This window comes from Leptopilina boulardi, unplaced genomic scaffold, assembly GCF_019393585.1.
Source record: "Leptopilina boulardi isolate dan_hultmark-lab unplaced genomic scaffold, ZJU_Lbou_2.1 LbouV2_123, whole genome shotgun sequence".
Classification (NCBI taxonomy): Eukaryota; Metazoa; Arthropoda; class Insecta; order Hymenoptera; family Figitidae; genus Leptopilina; species Leptopilina boulardi.
Window position 1 is genome coordinate 1,813,647 of NW_026137667.1, and position 19,800 is coordinate 1,833,446.

The 19,800-nt window shown below is 30.3% G+C and overlaps 1 protein-coding gene across 2 annotated transcripts in view; it reads right to left on the reverse strand.

Moving 5' to 3' along the window:
• Window positions 1-19,800, reverse strand: part of LOC127288445 (uncharacterized) — a 285,559-nt gene that overhangs the window by 37,755 nt on the left and 228,004 nt on the right. For both annotated transcript variants that reach the window (XM_051315905.1, XM_051315896.1), the window contains 2 exons: window positions 1,036-1,177; window positions 244-311 (listed from right to left, as the gene is read on the reverse strand). In XM_051315905.1, the coding sequence (XP_051171862.1) occupies window positions 244-311; window positions 1,036-1,177 (210 nt within the window). The remainder of the gene's footprint in view (window positions 1-243; window positions 312-1,035; window positions 1,178-19,800) is intronic.

Sequence of the window (19,800 nt, forward strand, 5' to 3'; positions counted from 1 at the left end):
ATTGACCCCTAATTTATTTGGGCGTGAGATAAAATCCTAAATAAATATTTATTTTTTGCGACAAAATTGATATATTTCAGCTTATTATGTCAATAAAATGGAAAATATATTAAAAAATTTTTTTAATTAATTCTAAAATGTGTGTTTAAAAGTATAAAATTATAAATAATAATTTATAATTCTAATAATTTGGTAAAAAAAAAAATTTTGAAAAAATAAAATATAATTAAAAAACAAACTTACTTTCTCGATATTGAATGACGCTCTCGTGACGGAGATTAATGATCATACATCGATAACAGCCCTCTGTACTGTAATAAAAAATAATAACAAACCAATTAGTTAATTCATTAAATAATAAATTTTCATTTTTTCCAATGAAATATTAAGAAATAAATTTAATTATTAAAATAAGTTTTTGAATATATTTAATTTTACTATTACTTTATATTTAGAAAAATTTTTACATGACTAAAATGTTGTTATTTCAACATTATTATATAATTCTGTCAAAATTATAAATTCTCTAATAATTAGAGGAATATATAATAATATGTTGTAAAATTATATACATTGTACATTATGTTAAATATATTATTATATTTAAAGCGAATTTTATTTAGTCTAATTAGAATAATTTGCCTATCTAATTAGTTATTATAGCGATTATTCCTTGAATAATGGAAATTTACGAAAAAAAAAAATAAATAAAAAAAAATAAATAAAAAAAAATATTTTTAACATGAAGATAATGGAATTATAATTTATTTAGGAAATATATGAACGTGGAGCCAAAATTGGTTAAATAAACATGAAAATGATTATTCAAGAGGAAAGAGATTATATATAGTGCTTTCTACAGGATGCAATAACGGATCAATAATTTTGCATTGAGTAGCTCGTTTCGCAATCGGATTAAGGCATTAATGTTGCTATTTGACGAAGCAAAGAGAATAATAATTAAGGCTTGAAGCATATACATATATCTGTATATAGATTATAGGTATATATATATAAATATAAAAATTTACTCACTTATCGCGAACCACGAATACATCCTCCTTGTTACTCTCAATACAGGTTTTATTTTCAAAAGTTGTTGAATTCACAATGACTGGTGAATCACGACCATGTAAAAACCATTTCCCTTTCCAACTCGCTGGAAATTCACAATTTCCTGAAACATACAAAAAATTTGAAACAATTATTAATCTACCTCTCATCATTAAATTCCACTTAATATCCATAATGTTTCATGCAAAATTATTCCACAACAATATTTTTCTATATTTTTTGCATTTTTTAATATTTTTTTTGACATTATATTTTTTTTATTTATTTATTTTTGATATTATATTGAATATATTTTTCATGAAAAATACAAAAAAGAGATAATGAAAAAAAAGAATGTCAATTATAGAAATAAAAATTTTAAATTGTATAATAAATTTAAACACAAGTATGTCGACAACCAATAATAAATGAAATCCAATTATTGACAGTTTTATTTAATCGCAGAGGATTATGGAAATAATTTTTCAAATGATACGCGTGTTGAAAATCTGGAATCGACAGATATTTTTTATAAAAATTTTTCAAAAAATAAATGAGAGATATTTTATAAAATGTGTATCTGGCTTGTCTCACAATAAATGAAAATTGTGAATAAATCAAAAAAAATATTTTTTATTCGATATAAAAATTTTAGAAACGAATATTTTATATTTTTCTATATAAATACATCTACATATAGATGAATATATTTTACTAACAATATATTTGGATACGTAAAAAAAAAAAAATTATTTATAATATTTTAAAAATAATTTGAAATATTTTTTTATCGTAAAAAATTTTAAAACATTTTTGTTTTGTAAAAAAAAATTTTTCTATGCCGTAAATTATTTTTGAAGTTTTGCACTAGAATAACTTGAAAATGGAATCAGAGTCATTGTCAAACGTGCTCCCAATTTTTTTTTTTTTTGAAATTTTTGAAGCGAGAATTTTTTTTATATACATATATATGTATGTGTGTGTCTAATGCCTTAACTGAGAGCAGTTAATACTACAATGCGGGTTACTTTAACGACCGATTGAACTTTTCACAAAGGTTGTCAGAGCGCTTATTCAAAAGCTTGACGGATAAAAGGCGTTTCTTACTCTTTTCCCTGATAGGTGATATTGAATTTTTCCTTCGACTTTTTCTAATTTATCGACTATTAAACGACAAGTCGAGCTGAATGTTTGCACACGACATTAAAGGGATTTTCCAGTCATCTGAATGGAATAAGTCTAAAAGTCATCGACAAAAAACTACATAATATATATACATATATATGCATATAAGATTAAAAAAGAATTAATAATTATTGAAATTTTTATTAAATTTTCAATTTAATTTTTATTTTATTTTTTGCCTACTATTTCAATTTTTTTTTAATTTCAACACTTGATTTCCATTTGAATAATTATTTCATATTTTTTTTTGTATTTAATTTAAATTTAAATTAAACATTATTAGATTAATAAAGTGATAATTTCGATAAATTTATAAATAGAAATGTCCTTTTTTCGTTTATTTCTGATGTTGGGAAAATTGAAATTATTGAAAAGAGAAATTATAATTATTGTGATCTAAATAATGTTAAATGAAATAATGGCTTTAAATTGCATTGCAAATAATATAATAATATTTTTAGAGTTGAAAAATATGTCATGAACTGAATATTCTAATTTTCATTATGTATGTTTTAATGAATTTTTAAATAATGAAAAATGACATTTCTTCTATTAGTTTTTTGTTTGTTTGTTCAAAAATAGAAAAGCTAGCATTTAATAATTAAATATGAATACAAATTATATTCATGAATTATGTATTATTTGAACTCGATAATTTTACAAAAAAACAGTTGACAACTCGATATTGTAGAAATATTTCAATGTAATTTTATTGGAATATTCCACGAATGTGAATGGAATATTTTGTGCAATTGAAGAGTATTTTTGAGGAATATTATTTTAATATTCTTGTAGAATATTATTATGAAATATTGGAATATTCTTATGGAATATTTTTGTGGAATATTTTAGAATTATATTTGTGAAAATTATTTCTGAGAATTGTTTTAGAAATATAATTGAACAGTGACAAGAATCACATTTAATTTTTTAGTAAGAGTATAAGAGACAGAGAGAGAGAGAGAGAGAGAAACGCGAAACACAACACAACAATGGAGCAACTCAAGTATCCAACCCCATCTTCTGAAATCTTTCCCCCAAAACTGTTCCATTTCCGAATCGGTTCCCTTTATCTTTCACGCCAGCTTTGTGACAAGCGATTTCGACACGCGCGCAGCGAATTGAATTCAACAATCCCTAGACTCTGTTTCCGTGGGCTTCAGCAGGGTTTCCGTGGGTTGATAGCAGACGCGATTTCAGTTTGTTCGCCAGCAAAAAGACTAAATGTCGTTTCCGCAGCAGGGAATGAATATCAATGGCGAGCGCTAAAAATTTTTATGCCTCCACAACATTTGACCTCACATTGTCCACTTTTTTTTTTTTTTTTTTTTTTCCTGTATACCAACGCACCCCACAATGACCACTAACATTCTCGCACATTTACCATATAGTGTATCGCTATACATATATATTTTTACCACTTTCGTTCTCGTATGTATATACCATTATATTAGCTCATATGCATATATATTTCCGCATATTCATATACATTTCAATTTTTCTTGAAAACTGCGCACCTGAAAAGCAGTAAATGTCCCTGACAGAAAGGAAATTATATCAACTTTGTGCGCGAGGAGTTATTGTTGAAAATTGTCAAAATGCCAGTTTATATTTTGGCAATTTTTCTGTCGTAAAAATGTGCCTCAACAAATGACAATTTTTGTTTTAGAACATTTTTTTTTTATTTTGCAAAAAGGAGGAAAAAAAATTGGAAATATTTCCAGGAATATTTAATTGGAATATTGGAAATTTTTCCAGGAATATTTAATTGGAATATTGAAAATATTTCCAGGAATATTTAATTAGAATATTGGAAATATTTCCAGGAATATTTTATTGGAATATTGGAAATATTTCCAGGAATATTTAATTAGAATATTACCAGGAATATTTATTGGATTATTCTATTTCAATATAAGGAATACTTCTGTGAATATTTGTTTTGGATATTGGAAATATTTCAAGGAATATTTAATTGGAATATTGGAAATTTTTCCAGGAATATTTAATTGGAATATTGGAAATATTTCCAGGAATATTTAATTAGAATATTGGAAATATTTCCAGGAATATTTTATTGGAATATTGGAAATATTTCCAGGAATATTTAATTAGAATATTACCAGGAATATTTATTGGATTATTCTATTTCAATATAAGGAATACTTCTGTGAATATTTGTTTTGGATATTGGAAATATTTCCAGGAATATTTAATTGAAATATTTTGTTTGGATATTGAGAATATTTCCAGGAATATTTAATTGGAATATTGGAAATATTTCCAGGAATATTTAATTAGAATATTGGAAATATTTCCAGGAGTATTTAATTGGAATATGAGAAATATTTCCAGGAATATTTGTTTTGGATATTGGAAATATTACCAGGAATATTTAATTGGATGAATATGAATATAAGGAATATTTCTAGGTATATTTTAATTAGATATTGGAAATATTACCAGGAATATTTATTGGATTATTCTATTTCAATATAAGGAATACTTCTGTGAATATTTTGTTTGGATATTGGAAATATTTCAAGGAATATTTAATTGAAATATTTTGTTTGGATATTGAGAATATTTCCAGGAATATTAAATTGAAATATTTTGTTTGGATATTGAGAATATTTCCAGGAATATTTTTTTGGATTATTCTATTTGAATATAAGGAATATTTCTAGGAATATTCTGTTTGGATATTGGAAATATTACCAGGAATATTTATTGGATTATTCTATTTCAATATAAGGAATACTTCTGAGAATATTTTTTTTGGATATTGGAAATATTTCCAGGAATATTTAATTGAAATATTTTGTTTGGATATTGAGAATATTTTTTTGGATTATTCTATTTGAATATAAAGGAATATTTCTAGGAATATTCTGTTTGGATATTGGGAATATTACCAGGAATATTTAATTGGATTATTCTATTTGAATATTTCTAGGAATATTTTTTTAAAGCAGGTAAATATACAGATAGAATGATTAAAAATAGATAATGTATAATTACGAGAAAAAGATTTAAAAATATATATAAATTTCTGTCACATATTTATATATATAGAGAGAGATTCGTCAATATGTATATACATTCCGGTACATATGTCCTGTATATGTATATATATATATATATCCATATTCCTACATTCATGAGTGTCTATATCCTATTTGCAGATATGTATAGACTTGTGTACATATACATGGCATGCACAATGGCGTTAATTGGAAGACAAGGCTATATAGAGACCATACATACCGGGCATGCACGGTGGAGGACCCCCAACCCCATCACCAACCCCCATCACCCATTTTCCCCCATACATATATATATATATAGTAGAAGAGAGAGCCCCCGAGGCTGACGGTCCTTCGTGGGAAACAAGCGCTCTGTTCGCCCACTGCCTTGGGGCCATATATACCCTCAGACACATATATATACATCCACCCGCACAAAATTTTGCGCATGTGCATATATATATATATATATATATATATTTTCTATGGATGTACAAGTTGCATATTAGTGCGTGTGAAAGCACATGTTGCCTTGTAATACGTTATGGACACTATTCTCGAATAAATGGAGCAAAATGTCGAATATTTGTACCAAAAATGGATGGACAGGAGAAAAGAGGATTAATTTCGAAAAGGATGAGAAAATAATGGTAAACAAAAAAAAAAAAAAAAAAAAGAATACGAGGAACATTGTATAGAGTTAACAAAAGCGTTCACGCATATTTTGCCGCATTGGTTTAACCACCGTGCATATGGATAAATTTTAAAAATAAGCCCCTATTATTATATATACGTTTTAGGCATTTTTTTTTTGTTATTTTCCGAATTATTTACTAATTTTTTGTTTGTTTCAAACAAATTTTAATTGTCATAAATAAACTTTGGTTAAGAAAACAATATTTCTTTCTATTTAGTTGTGTCAAGCAAATTTTGGTCATGCTAACTGCTGTCTAATTGAAATAGTCCTAATTTTGTTGATGCAACAAAAAATTTTGGTTGCACGTATATTAAAATAAACGTCCGGGGATATTTAAATAAATAAATAAAAATATTTTTCGATATAAATGTTTATAATATTCTTGATTTTGTTCAATTTAAATGATTTTTATTCTCTTGTTTAATATGTAAAACTGTTTTCTAAAAAAAAGAAAATGATAAAAAAAAGAAACTTCGTGTGGTATTTTGTAAGCGGATTTAATTGATATGCGTTACTACATATGCATGTTCTATCGGTCAGACCACCTGTTCCTCGATGATTGATTAAGATATTCCCGCAAAAGAATATATATACGAAAGTTTCTCTTTAACAGATTGAGGGCGATTTATAAAACTGTATGAATTAATAGCTTCGAAAAAAAGATATAGTAGTCATAAATTTCGCAATAGAATGTAATACATTTTTTTTTAGACAATTATTATTTTATTCAAAAATAAAAAAAATTTCATCATTCACTGCAGGGTTATTGTTCCCTTCAGTGTATGTGAATTTAAAAAAAAATTGTCAAACACAGCTATTAAAAATGGATATATTTTTTAAAAATTCTTTTTTCTTTCTATCAGAGTATATGTTAATGAAATATAAACACAAAAATGGCGTTTCAAAAAAGCTGGAGGCTACGGTAAACGATACGTGATGTGATATGTTTTGGGAAAAATTATTTTTCGATAGATATGTATTCACGTCGATATTATATTATATGTATATATATATAGATATATAAAAGCAACTGGAAGTTTCTGATGCGTATCGTCGTGTGGTACGCGAGGTAGCGTTGAAATTTTGCCGCCGGGAGCAAATGGAAAAATGTACAATTTCCCTTTTCTAGGGAAAAAAAGGAGCTTCCGCGTTGAAATTGAGGCGCGCGCGCGGACTATACTGCCGAAGCTTTTGCGTAAGCTCCAAGTGGCATAACTAGTTTACCATGAAAACTCTCTCTCGCACTCTGCTTTCAACTTTTCAAACGGAGAAATTTGAAAAGTTCAGAGAAAGAGAGAGAGAGAGATGAAAATGTCCTAGTTTGAATGCTGTCAAATTTCTCGAAATCACGAAGGTTAAGCTGTTGATAGTTTTTCCAATTTTATTCTTGATGAACAAATCTCAATTTTGCAAAAAATCCAGTATCAGAAAAATAATTAAAAATTTGAATTTTTGTTTTGATATAAAATTTGTTTAAAGAAATTTAATTCTTAGTTTTAAATATGTAAAGAATATAAATTTTCAGCTATTAATTACTTGTCTTTAAATATTTTGTGCGATGGGAAAGTATAAAAAAAAATTATACAATTATAGTATAGCGATATATATGAATTTTGTGATGGACTTTACGATCCAGTTACAAGTTTTCTGTATACATACATATTTTATATATATATAATATTCTTATGTAATATTTTAATGATTCCATTAAATTTTTAAAAGCAGTTTCAGAAAAAAATTCAACAGATTTATTATTCTCTTTGAAAGAACAAAAGAGGAAAAAAAAACACACACGCTGGCTTTATATAAAAGTGAAAAACTGAGACTTGTCAGATATAATTTTACCTTCATATTGTTAACCAAAAAAATAAAAGGGAAATATTTCTAATATTTTTTTTCTTATGCGTGACAGAAATCAAAAAAAAATTTTCGATGGTAATATGCAAAAATATGATATTCTCTCCGCGATGATCAGATTATTATATCATCGTATTAAAAGCAAAATGTAGTATAATAAATATAAAATACTCAACGTCTGCCTATTAAAATTTCCATATTAATAAATATAATATTAATATCGTAATAAATTATATGAAAATAATATTTCCATATATAAATTATTATTAACATATAGAAATAACAAAAAGGAAATAATAATAAAATAATAATAATGTTAATTTGTTTTTGGAGAAATAAATTAATATTCACGAATTTTCCAATAAATTATTTTGCAGACCCTGCAGATTTTTTTTTCATTTTTTGATATAAAATGTTTATATAAATATAAATAAATTATAAAAAAAAATTGTTTCTAGTTCAATAATTTTTTAAAAAATGATTTTTTTTCTTTTTATCAAAATAATTATGTGCGTCTTAATACAGAAAATATTTCTTATAAAAATTAATAATATCTACAAAAATCTCTAATAATGAATCGTTTTTTTTTATTTTTTACGTTAGAAAACGATTAGCGGCATGACCTACAAGTGTAACTGATAAAAATCCTAGTTTTAACTGTGAGGCGTGAGTGTTACTGAGGAATTTGTCAAGTCATGCCCTTTGTGGTTATAGTTAACTTTAAAGGGGGCGTGGAATATTTAATACACGCTTATTATTGGCGTGGTTAATACTAAAAGGGGCGTGAAATATAAAGGTTTCGTCTATTATTGGCGTGGCTAATACTAAAAGGGGCGTGAAATATAAAGGTTCCGCCTATTATGGGTGTGGCTAATACTAAAGGGGGCGGGAAACATACCAGTTCCCCCTATTATGAGTGTGGTTAATACTAAAGGGGGCGGGAAACACACCAGTTCCGCCTATTATGAGTGTGGTTAATACTAAAAGGGGCGGGAAACATACCAGTTACGCCTATTATGGGCGTGGTTAATAATAAAAGGGGCGGGAAACATACCAGTTCCGCTTATTATGGGCGTGGTTAATACTGAAAGGGGCGTAAAATATACGAATATACAATAAATTAATATTCACGAATTTTCCAATAAATTATATTGCAGACCCTGTGGAATTGTTTTTATTTTTTGATAGAAAATGTTATTATAAATAAATAAATTATAAAAAATTTATTTCCAGTAAAATAATTTTTCGTATTGCAACTGTATAAAATAACTATAATTAAATGTGAAATTTTTGTGTATTTTTATAGTAAAATGGGAGGTTGGGTATAAAATATTTAGCAACGTGTCTGCTATAGATTTTAGCGCGAGTGCAATAAATTATGATTCATATATATATAAATCGTGGCACTAGAAAATATGAGAGACTAGGTTTGAAATTGAATAGAAAGTGGGATTACGTGTGCCCATAATTTCTTGTTAGGTTGATTTTGAACGGAGAGGGGTTTTTGCGAGGGGTGGTGTGGAGGGATATATAATTGAAAAGTAGCCACGTGCTTTTGCGAATGCGTTATACCCCGAGGTTAAAGCACAGGTTCGCGGTTTAGAATTTTCTCCACAAAATAGGCTTCATTAACCGCGACAGAGCACACGCGGTTAACAACGAAATTTGTCAAATAACCAAATTACACGAGGGCGTGCCACGACTTCCAGCGAGACGTGGCGGGAGCTAAACATAGACGAGGATCGCTTGCAAACACGCAGAGAGCAAAACCATATAATATTGCGCGGCCAATCAAGCCTTTATTCACGCTAAAATCACGAGATTATAGTCACGTGCCACCGAGTAGACGACAGTGGTTATATGGTTGTTGTTTCAATGACCTCAATATGTCTGTGTGTCATTTATACTTCACACATATATCTATACATATACTCAGAATTAATCAGATTTTATACCTACAATAATCGAAAAAAATGTCCTTTTCAAATTTATCATATTATATTTATACCCCATCTTATATCATTCCCCTAACATAGATTTCATTAATTCCCCTCTAATCATCCATTTTAGAAAAAATTTCACACGCCTTCATTTTTTATTAAATCAATTTTTTTTTAATTAAAAAAAATTTACACTTCTGCAAACAAAATTTTTTTTGTACCATTTTTTTTATCTAGGACAAAAATAATATATAATTGAACTGCAGAAAAATGTATACGAGGTATAATTTTCTTGATTGTCTTTTTTGTAGACATGAGGTGAAAGGGGGAGGAAGTGGAAAATTATCAGAAGCGTGGATAATCGATAGATGATCCGGAAACACATACATATACACAAATACCAAGTCCCAGGAAAAAAGATCGTAAAATATAACTCAATTTTCGAAAATTACAGATCCGGAAACTAAGGCATGAGAGAGGGACGTGATTTCGCCAAAGCATACATTAAAATATTTTTACAAGCCGGCTTTCTGGGAAAGGCAAATACGCGCGCGCATTCATGGGACGCTTCTCGGGATTTCCTAATGACAAACCTTGCTGGAAAAACAAAAATGTCTACTTTGCGAATTTTTTTTCTTTTTTTTCGTACAATTTTTATTTTTTCTCTTTTTAAATACTAGATCTCGAAAAAATAAGAGAGAAAACTTTGATATTCTTTTTTCTTTTTTGAAGGGGGTGGGGGAGAATTTCATAAATATATGATGGATATGTCAATAAAGAGTCGAAAGAAATCATTGCTAGTCTCGTCAAACTTGTACTCCAGTTTTCGTATTATGCTACGTGACCCAGAAGTAATTCGTGTTCAACCTAAAAAAAATGTTTGTTTTTTATTTTGATGGAAATAATTATGTGGGTCTTAATAAAGAAAATATTTATTTTCCAAATTAATAAATTAATAATTAATAAAATCCTACTTTTAACTGTGAGGCGTGAGTGTTACTGAGGAATTTGTCAAGTCACGCCCTTTGTGGGTATGGTTAATACTAAAGGGGCGTGGAATATTTAATACACGCTTATTATTGGCGTGGTTAATACTAAAAAGGGCGTGAAATATATAAGCTCCTCCTATTATAGGCGTGGTTAATACTACAGGGGGTGTGAAATACACAAGTTCCGCCTTTTATGGGCGTTGTTAATACTAAAAGGGGCGTGAAATGCACAAGTTGCGCCTATTATGGGCGTGGTTAATACTAAAGGGGGCGGGAAATACCCAAGTTCCGCCTATTTTGAGCTTGGTAAATCTAGAAAAGTGTAAAACTTGCCTAGACATGTTTTTGTGGGCGTGGCTATACTATAAAGAGGGCGTGGAATATTCCAAGCCACGCTTATAACTACAGAATCATCTTTTCTCGTTTTAAAATCTGCCAATAAATAAATTGTTATTTAAAATCGTCTCAAATCAAATGGGCGTGGTTAAAAGCAGATTTCCAACTCTTTTTTAAAAATATTTTATTAAAAGCCATATTCAACGTATGGATGGCAGTTAATAAAATCGACAAACCTTTTCCAGTCGACTTGATTGGCTTTTTTCAAAATGAAAACCTTCTGATACACACACACACATATAGAAAAAAGTGCGCGTGGTTTTTTCGTGGCGAATAAAAATTAATTTAAAACTTTTTCACAAAGTCTCAAAATACACAAAGGAATAAATTTCATAGAGGAATATTAGAACAAATCGATATTGAGGTGTAGCGATAACTTGGCAGCCCGTTATTCTCATATACCTTTTTGGCATTGTGCTTCTCTGTATATGTATACACATTCCATGCACTCCATCGAGATTTAGTTTCGTGGCGATGAAAACTGCAAAGCGAATAGTCCACCGAAATAAGGGGATGATGGTATAGAAGGAAAACTAAATGGGAAAGGGATGAAGAGAGGTGGGCGGAGGAGGAGGAAGGTAACGTACCCTTTCCATCTTTGTCCTGAAAATATCCCTCTACCCCTTTACCCCCCCCCCTTCCCTTTCGTTCTCTCATGTCCCCAGCCCTTCCGCAGTTGTATGTCTCTCACGCGCGCGCGCGCGCTAAATGTAATGTATTCACCCTTTGAACCCAAGCGCCGGTTGGTTGTATATCTACAAGAGAATGGTCATTTGTTGTGTATGCGTATCATCCTCCTATCTCGAGAGTTGGCACACACGTACCTGCGAAAACGTCGCTACGAGGGCTCCAATAGTAGTAAATTTAATGTCGCAGAAAATTATACAGAGAGCCGCGTGAGATAATAATTATTTCCCGTTGGGGCGTCAACGCCGAGATCATTTTCATTGACAGTGTTTTCCCCGGTGACCTTAACTTTATTTTCACACAAAATACCACGACCCTCGTAATGAAAACCCTTTTTTTAAAAACACATATTTATATATAAGTACACTTTGAAACCGCGGCATTTTTATTAAAAAAAAAAAAAATTATACTCCATCAAGAATTGTGAGGAAAAAGTATAATTAATTAAATAATTATTTAATTATAATATTTTTAATGATCTCTATTTAATATACTAGTCTTTTATTAAGTAACTCCGCCCCTAAGGGGCGTGGCAAATGAAAATCCGTCCAAAAAGTAGGGAACGCCCACAAATTATCCATGATATGTTTAATTAAGAATCTATTGGAAGTGAGGAAAAGGAAACTTGTTAAATCACACCTCCAATAAGGGTGTGGCATTTGAAACCAAGCCCCGAATGGGTGTGGTCTATTTAAAATAAGCCACACAAATAGGCGTGGTTTAGCCTACAAAGGTGGAAAATATGATTTTCTTCAAATAAACGGTACTTTAAATTAGAAAAATAATAATAAAAAGCAGTAAACAAAGTAAAACGTTAATTGCAAAAGTCGTGGAAAAATAATAAATACATTTTTCTGCTTTTTTACTCTGTCGATGGGATATTTTTAAAATAAAATTTTTAATTACCACATATATTCGTCAGATGCCTTCGGGGATTTTAATATACACATATATAAATGTTGTATATATATATATATATATATATTTGAATAAATTAATTGAAAAATCAAGATAGGGAAAACGTTGAACAACGTATTTCAAAGTTTGGATAATTGGCCTGACAAATTTATAATTAAAGTATAAAGAAGCGCTTTGTGAACATATTGAATCCGTTGATGTAGAAACGAAATTTGATATTCATTTTGGACGAATTCATATCGTATTTTATATTATCAGTTTGCTTCAGGGCACCAACTATATTGACAGGTGGAAACGTAATTATGCGCATAATGTCGATATATGTATATACTTTCAAATATATTACAAATGTATTTTGATGGAAATCTTTCTGGAAAATTTGTTGGAAAATTTATTATATAGACATTACCAGTTTAACTGAAAGGGAAGTAAATTTAGTATATATAACTATTTGTCAATTTTGTACAAATGTTATAATATAGATTTTCAAATGTTTACATTATTATTGTTTATATATTTGAAATTAATGTGACAATAATACAATTCTCATGGATTAATTAGACGGATTGATTAATTTACATACAAATATGACAGATTATTGAAAATCGTTTATATAAAAAAAATTGAATAAATCATAATGAATAAAATATTTTATTTATTTTCGCGTCTATTTTTTTGCGGTCAAAAACAAACGAATTACACATCCGTTTCCGTGAAAATTTCAATTGTTTTGTATATATATATATATATATGACTAGTATTATTTTGGTTGGGTAGTAAAAGCCATATAGTGTGCAGAAGATTTCACCGGCAATTCCGGGTTCCATGAAAGTCAAAACGGATTCACGGATCGTTAGCAAATAAAACGTTTCCGTCGCGCGGTTGATCTGCATCCATAGAGTGGACATTGCCTTTCGAGACTCTCGAATGTGCGTAATACTGCGCGACGACTGCCCCGTTAGTGTTTGTAAATGCAATTACGCCGAATGTCCAAAGCAGATGCCTGCCGGTCATTCCAATGCCTTCCGCCCTTGGATCACCCTTTGTTCACGGGGCCAATAAATGCACACTAAATCCATCCCAGGATCCCAAAGAGAGACAGAGAGAGATAGACAAAAAGCGAGAGAGAGACAGACCGAGACTGCGATTCTTTATCGGAGAAATTTATCGCCTTTGCGACTTGTAATTTAATAACGTCAAGTCGCGCTTTCATTTCCTGTAATGTTAAATGCTTTGCTCAACTGATCATTCCAAAGATAGTGGATATTTTAATTAAAAAAAAAGAAAAGAAAAAAACTTCACGTTAATTTCCCAACCCTTTCAATCTTTCCTACGTTGAAAACAGTTTATAAATCATCTAAAACTGTTTCGATGTGTACTCATATTTTGCATTTCTAAACTAAATATGAAAAATTTCTATATATTTTAAAATATCAAGAAACATTGCCCCTAAAGGGCGTGGAAACTGTAAGCCCGCCCGAAAGTAGAAAACGCCCACAAATCACTGACTTCTTTTTTTTTTAAATAAAGAATACTATTCTCGAAATTAAACAAAAAGAAACTTATGACGTTACGCCTTTAGTAAAGGTGTAAATTGCAACCACGCCCATTTTTAAAGCGTGTTTTAAATAGACCACACCCACTGCAGGCGTGATTTCCATTGTCACGCCCTTATTGAAAACGTAACTTGACCACGCCTATTTATAAGGCGTGTTTTAAATACACCACACCCACTTGGGTGCGGTTTCCATGGCCACGCCCTTATTGAAGGCGTGTTTCAAATAGACCACACCCACTGCAGGCGTGATTTCTATTGCCACGCCCTTATTGAAAGCGTAACATGACCACGCCTATTTATAAGGCGTGATTTAAATAGACCACACCCACTTGGGTCGTGATTTCCGTAGCCACACCCTTATTGAAGGCGTGTTTTAAATAGACCAAACCCACTTGAGTGTGGTTTTCATGGTCACACCCTTATTAAAGGCGTGTTTTAAATCGACCACACCTATTCGGGGCGTGGTTTCCATTGCTACACCCTTATTGAAGGCCCGCAAAGGTAGAATATATTTATTCTTTTAAATAAACAGTAAAATAAAGTAAAATGCATGGCTTCTTGTCTATATTTAAGTAAGAGGGATTAGTGAAAAATTAAATGAAATTTCCACACCCATGAAGGTGTTTTAAATTAAAAAAATGATAATAAAAAGTAGTAAATAAAGTAAAACATTAATTGTGTAAGTCGTTAAAAAAATAATAAATATATTTTTCTGTTTATTGACATTTATAAAATGATAAAATGGTTCAAATCTGATTGCAAAAAAAAGTAAAGAGGAAATTCAAAATAACTTACGGTAAAATGTGGAAAGAGTTTGCAAAAACGAAACTAGTGAAACTAATAGAAAAATAGAAAAAACCATTATATAGATGGTTGAGTGTACATTTTATAAATTATAAAACTTTGGTATAAAGATTTAAAAGGGCATTAGACATATATATATATATATATAGTTTTCGCGAAAGAAGTTGGAAGATTCGAATTGATTTTTAAAGACCTTCAAAGATTGAAAAACGCAAAGCGAATTTAAAACACTTGCGGTTGAAGTTTAAAATGGTTTTGAAGAGATTTTAAATTCAGAAAAAAGGTTATTCACTTATTTTTCCCAACGCGTATTACTTCAAAACAAATAATTTTCCTCCATTCGACAGAGATTAATAGTGTACAATTTAAAAAAAATTAGTATTTAAAGGGCAAATAAATTTAATTTTAATATTTTTTGTCTGACTAAAATTGTCTCTTTTTTACTGATGCTTAAATTATAAACATATGCTTTTAAAATATTGTGTCTGACTTAGAACTGATTTTACTACTGATACGTAGAAAAATCCAATTTTTAACAAGTTTGATCATTATTATTACTTAAGACAAAAATTAATAATTTCTGTTTTTTCGATAACAATAGTTTTTCATTTACTTAAGCAGTATTTCATATAGTTTATTCATTCGTTTTGAATATCTGAAAAAAAGAAGAATGTCGACAAATTTTCAAAATGACCGCACGGGTTTTAGAGTCTTGAGTTTTGCCGAAAGAGACGATAAAGGATGAAAGTATGAAAAATATTGAAAAGAAATTGAGCTACTTGAATTTCAAATAAAGTTGTGTGTACGTCTTTCCTTCTCTCCTCTCTCTCTCTCCCTCTCTCTCTCTCTCTCGTAAGAATATCTCAGTGAACCTATCTGGAAAATTTTCGATTAATATATTTTCAGCTTTTTCGTCACTATATATATATACATTCAAGGAAAACTTCTCGCTCCAACTCATTGACTTGTTCGTGAACAAATCAATACAAAGTTGACAGAACGAAGTGCTTAATATTATTTGAACTCTCTTTCTCTCTCTCTCTTGCTCTTGCTCTTTCTCTCTCTGTCTTTCTCTGACGATAACGAAGTCAAGCGACAAGTCTTGAATCGATTTTTCCCTCCTGAAAAATGTCCACACACAAGAGGAACTGTAGAAGGAAAATCCCAACGTTAAGGGTGACAAGAAAAGAAGGGGGGGGAGAGAAGTGTGAAGGGAGGCGCAGGTTTCCCATTTCGTTGCGGAACTCAACAGAGGCGCTTATATTCGATCCAAGTATTTGAGACTGCTGACACGTAAAATGGTCTCGGAAGAAGAAAAGTTTCTCTACGGCTTTAGAAACTGTTTTCCGCTTTTGACTTGAATCCGGCGTGTCCTGATTCAAGTATTTTTTTTTATTTTTTATTTTTTTTTTTTTGGGCGACACGTGCTACTAAGTGGCCACTTCCTGTAAAGTCTACTACTGATCGAACGGATATTCTCCCTCAAAACCCCCCCTATCCTATTTGTAGTTCGCACCCCTCCCCCACCATTCTCTAGCGCCCGTGTTCAGGAAAGTCGACCTGAATTAGAGGGACCTGAACACGCGAAGCCACAGCTATCTTCATTTTCTGCGAGGGTACGTTCAAACCAATTAAAGTCTAGCTAGGGAAGATTCTTAGTAGAGCTGTGATGACAGCTTCGATCGTGCACCCAAGTCAACGGCCTTCGTCATAAAAAAAAATAGGGAGACGATGTCCACTTTGTATATATATATATATAAACGCTAAAAACGAAGACGAGAGAGAATTTAATATTTTAAAATTTTAATTATTTTTATAATTTTTTAGATATTTTTGGTAATTTTTCAAAAAAACTGAAATTTTTATATTTGTAATGTCTGGTCTGACACAAAATTTACTTTTCTGTCTGACTTAATTTGATTCTTACTACTGATTTCAATTTTGACAAGAAATCGGAATGTCTGGCCATAACTGGCCTCTACTACTGATATAAAATTTACAAGAGTTTGAAAAATTGCATTGTCTGACTCATACTATCCTTATCTACTGATTATTAAAGTACTCCCAATCCTATATCCTCCTACACTTTTTTTAAGCAAAAAATATTCCTTTGTCTGACTAAAATTGTCCATTACTACTCATTGAGTATTTACAAGAAATTTTCCTCTCAAAATAACATTTTTTTCCAAATATAACAATTAAGATTATTAATTTTTTTTTCGGTTTCATTTCTACCCCTTTAGGTGATTTAAAAAAGAATTTGAAAAAAAAGAAACTTAGGGACAAAAATAAAAAAAAAATAAATGTTTAAAAACAAAGAGAGAAAACTTGTTACTGTTGAGTTTCGTTACCACAAACCGGGTGTTGGGTCTCCTCTGTGGGATTATGTGAACGCCAAAGCAGAGGATATACAGAGAGTGTGGTTGGAAGAGGGATGGAGTTACTCTCTCTCATCGCATTTGAAATAGGGGGGGGGGGTAGTATGAGGGTTTTTGGTGGGAGGGGGTGGCATGCCAATATCATACGCCTACGAATTCAAGTCCTCGATATTGATACTCGGTGTCTCGGTAAATACCACCGTTCCGCGAGCAATTGGTACCGGTAAGCCTAGGGATTTTAGGCACTCTGGCTCGAGCCTATCCGGAGATTGAACCTCTCCGTCTGTCGAAAAGCTCGGATTTCGCATTCCCTATCGCCGCCTTCACCTCCCCCCCCTCTTCCCACCCCTTTTCCTCTTTCTCTCTCCCACCTTGTGAGATCTGTCCAACATTCGAGAACCCCCTGTCCAATTTCGACTTGAATTTCAAATTCTGCAATTTATCCGCATTTTCCAATGCCAGAAAACAATTTGTTTTTCACACGCCTTTGATTTGACTTCGAGGAAAATTGTTCACTATTGGCTTCTTTTTATATTACTTAGGTTTTGCTATGTAAATATTTTTTCTGTATTATAAAAAAAAAAATTTGCCGCTGTCTTCAGAAATGTACTAACCATGGCAAAAACATAGGCTAAAGACGAACCTAACCCTAAAGTTTAACATAACCTCAAAAATCGAAGGTAAGAAAATAAATCCTTAACAACCGTTGCTAAGGGAAAAAAAACCTTAGCAACGGTTGCTATGGTCACTGTTGTCATGGAAACGGTTTCCACGAAACCCTAAAAACATAGGTAAAAACGAACATAACCTTAAAAAATTTTTAATGGCGTTGCCTCTCTTGTATATATATTTATGTGAGGAAAAATATATGTGAAAAATATTTTTCACCAGTGAGAAAGTGTATAAAATGGGTCAAGTTTGTTATTTTCTTGTTAAAAAAAGAGTTTTAGAAAAAAATGTTTCATAAAAGAATAATGAGTTACTATTTGTAAAAGTAATCTTTTTTTTTTTTGCTGATGCTATTTGTTGTGATGGTATCTCGTTACTTTTATATGATGGGAAAATATTATTTTTCCGTGACGGTAAAGTGTTACATTTTTATATAATGATAAAATAGATTTTCTATTTCAAATCCATGTATAGTTTTTTAGTTAGGAAAGTAAAATATTTTTTGATTTAAGAAAAAAAGTAATTTTTGAAATCGTTTCATTTTTTGTAAAAATAAATAAATTTTCGTAGCAGTAGTAATGAATAATTTTGGTCAGACTGCAGTTTCAGAGAAATAATTTCAAGTAGTACAAGTGAGTTTTAGTCAGACAAAAGTCATTTAAAAATTTTTTTAATTCAATATTGATAAGAAAATTTCTTGTAATTTAGGTATAAGTAGTAAAAAAGAGTTACTGTCAGACAAAATTAGTTATTTTATAGAATTTTTTTGTTCCAGTAGTAAAAGTCAGTTGTAGTCAGACAAAACATTTTTATCTTTTGTTATTTTTATAAGTAGTAAAAGCCTGTTTTAGTCAGGCAAAACCATTCTAGAATTTTTGTTTCAGTAGTAAAAATCACTTTTAGTCAGACGAAACAGTTTTATGTGTTTTAATTTCTGTCTAAGTAGTAAAAAACAGCTTTAGTCAGACAAAACCTATTTAGTTTCTAATAATACTTATTTTTCGTGTAGTTTTTTAAAAATACAATTCTTTTTCTAGGAGGAAAAGACAGTTTCAGTCAGACAAAATGCATTCGATTTTTCTAACTAGAGAATATCAAGTAGTAAAAGTCCGTTTCAGTCAGACAGAAAATATTTTTAAATTTTCCTCATTTTTATTTGTACTTGTTATTTTTTTTAAATCTATTTTATTTTAAAAAATTATGATTGACACATAAATCCTTTCTTTTTGGGAAGAAAAAAAAATCTCATGTGAAGGGGAGAAGTGTATCCTCTGCCAGGAGATGCTTTTTATGCCACTGGCACTGTCCGCACCTCATGGAGAAGAGTCCTGCCAGATATTCCATTATTTTTTGCTCTCCGGCATTTATTTCCATCCTGTACGCGTCAACTCGATAGATCAAGATCGATCCAGGTCGACGATATATGTATAACAGGAGCTCGAGGGAATTTGATCAGTGTATAGTATATATATATATGTATATATATACATATATATATATATATATATATATCGGTAGCCCATGAATAATGAGAGGCACGTCATACTATAACTGATGTATGACTCCTCTGTAGACGAAGCGATGTACCGTCAATAAGTGCGATGTGTAAAACATCGAACACAGTGTGTGATATCGAAAACGAC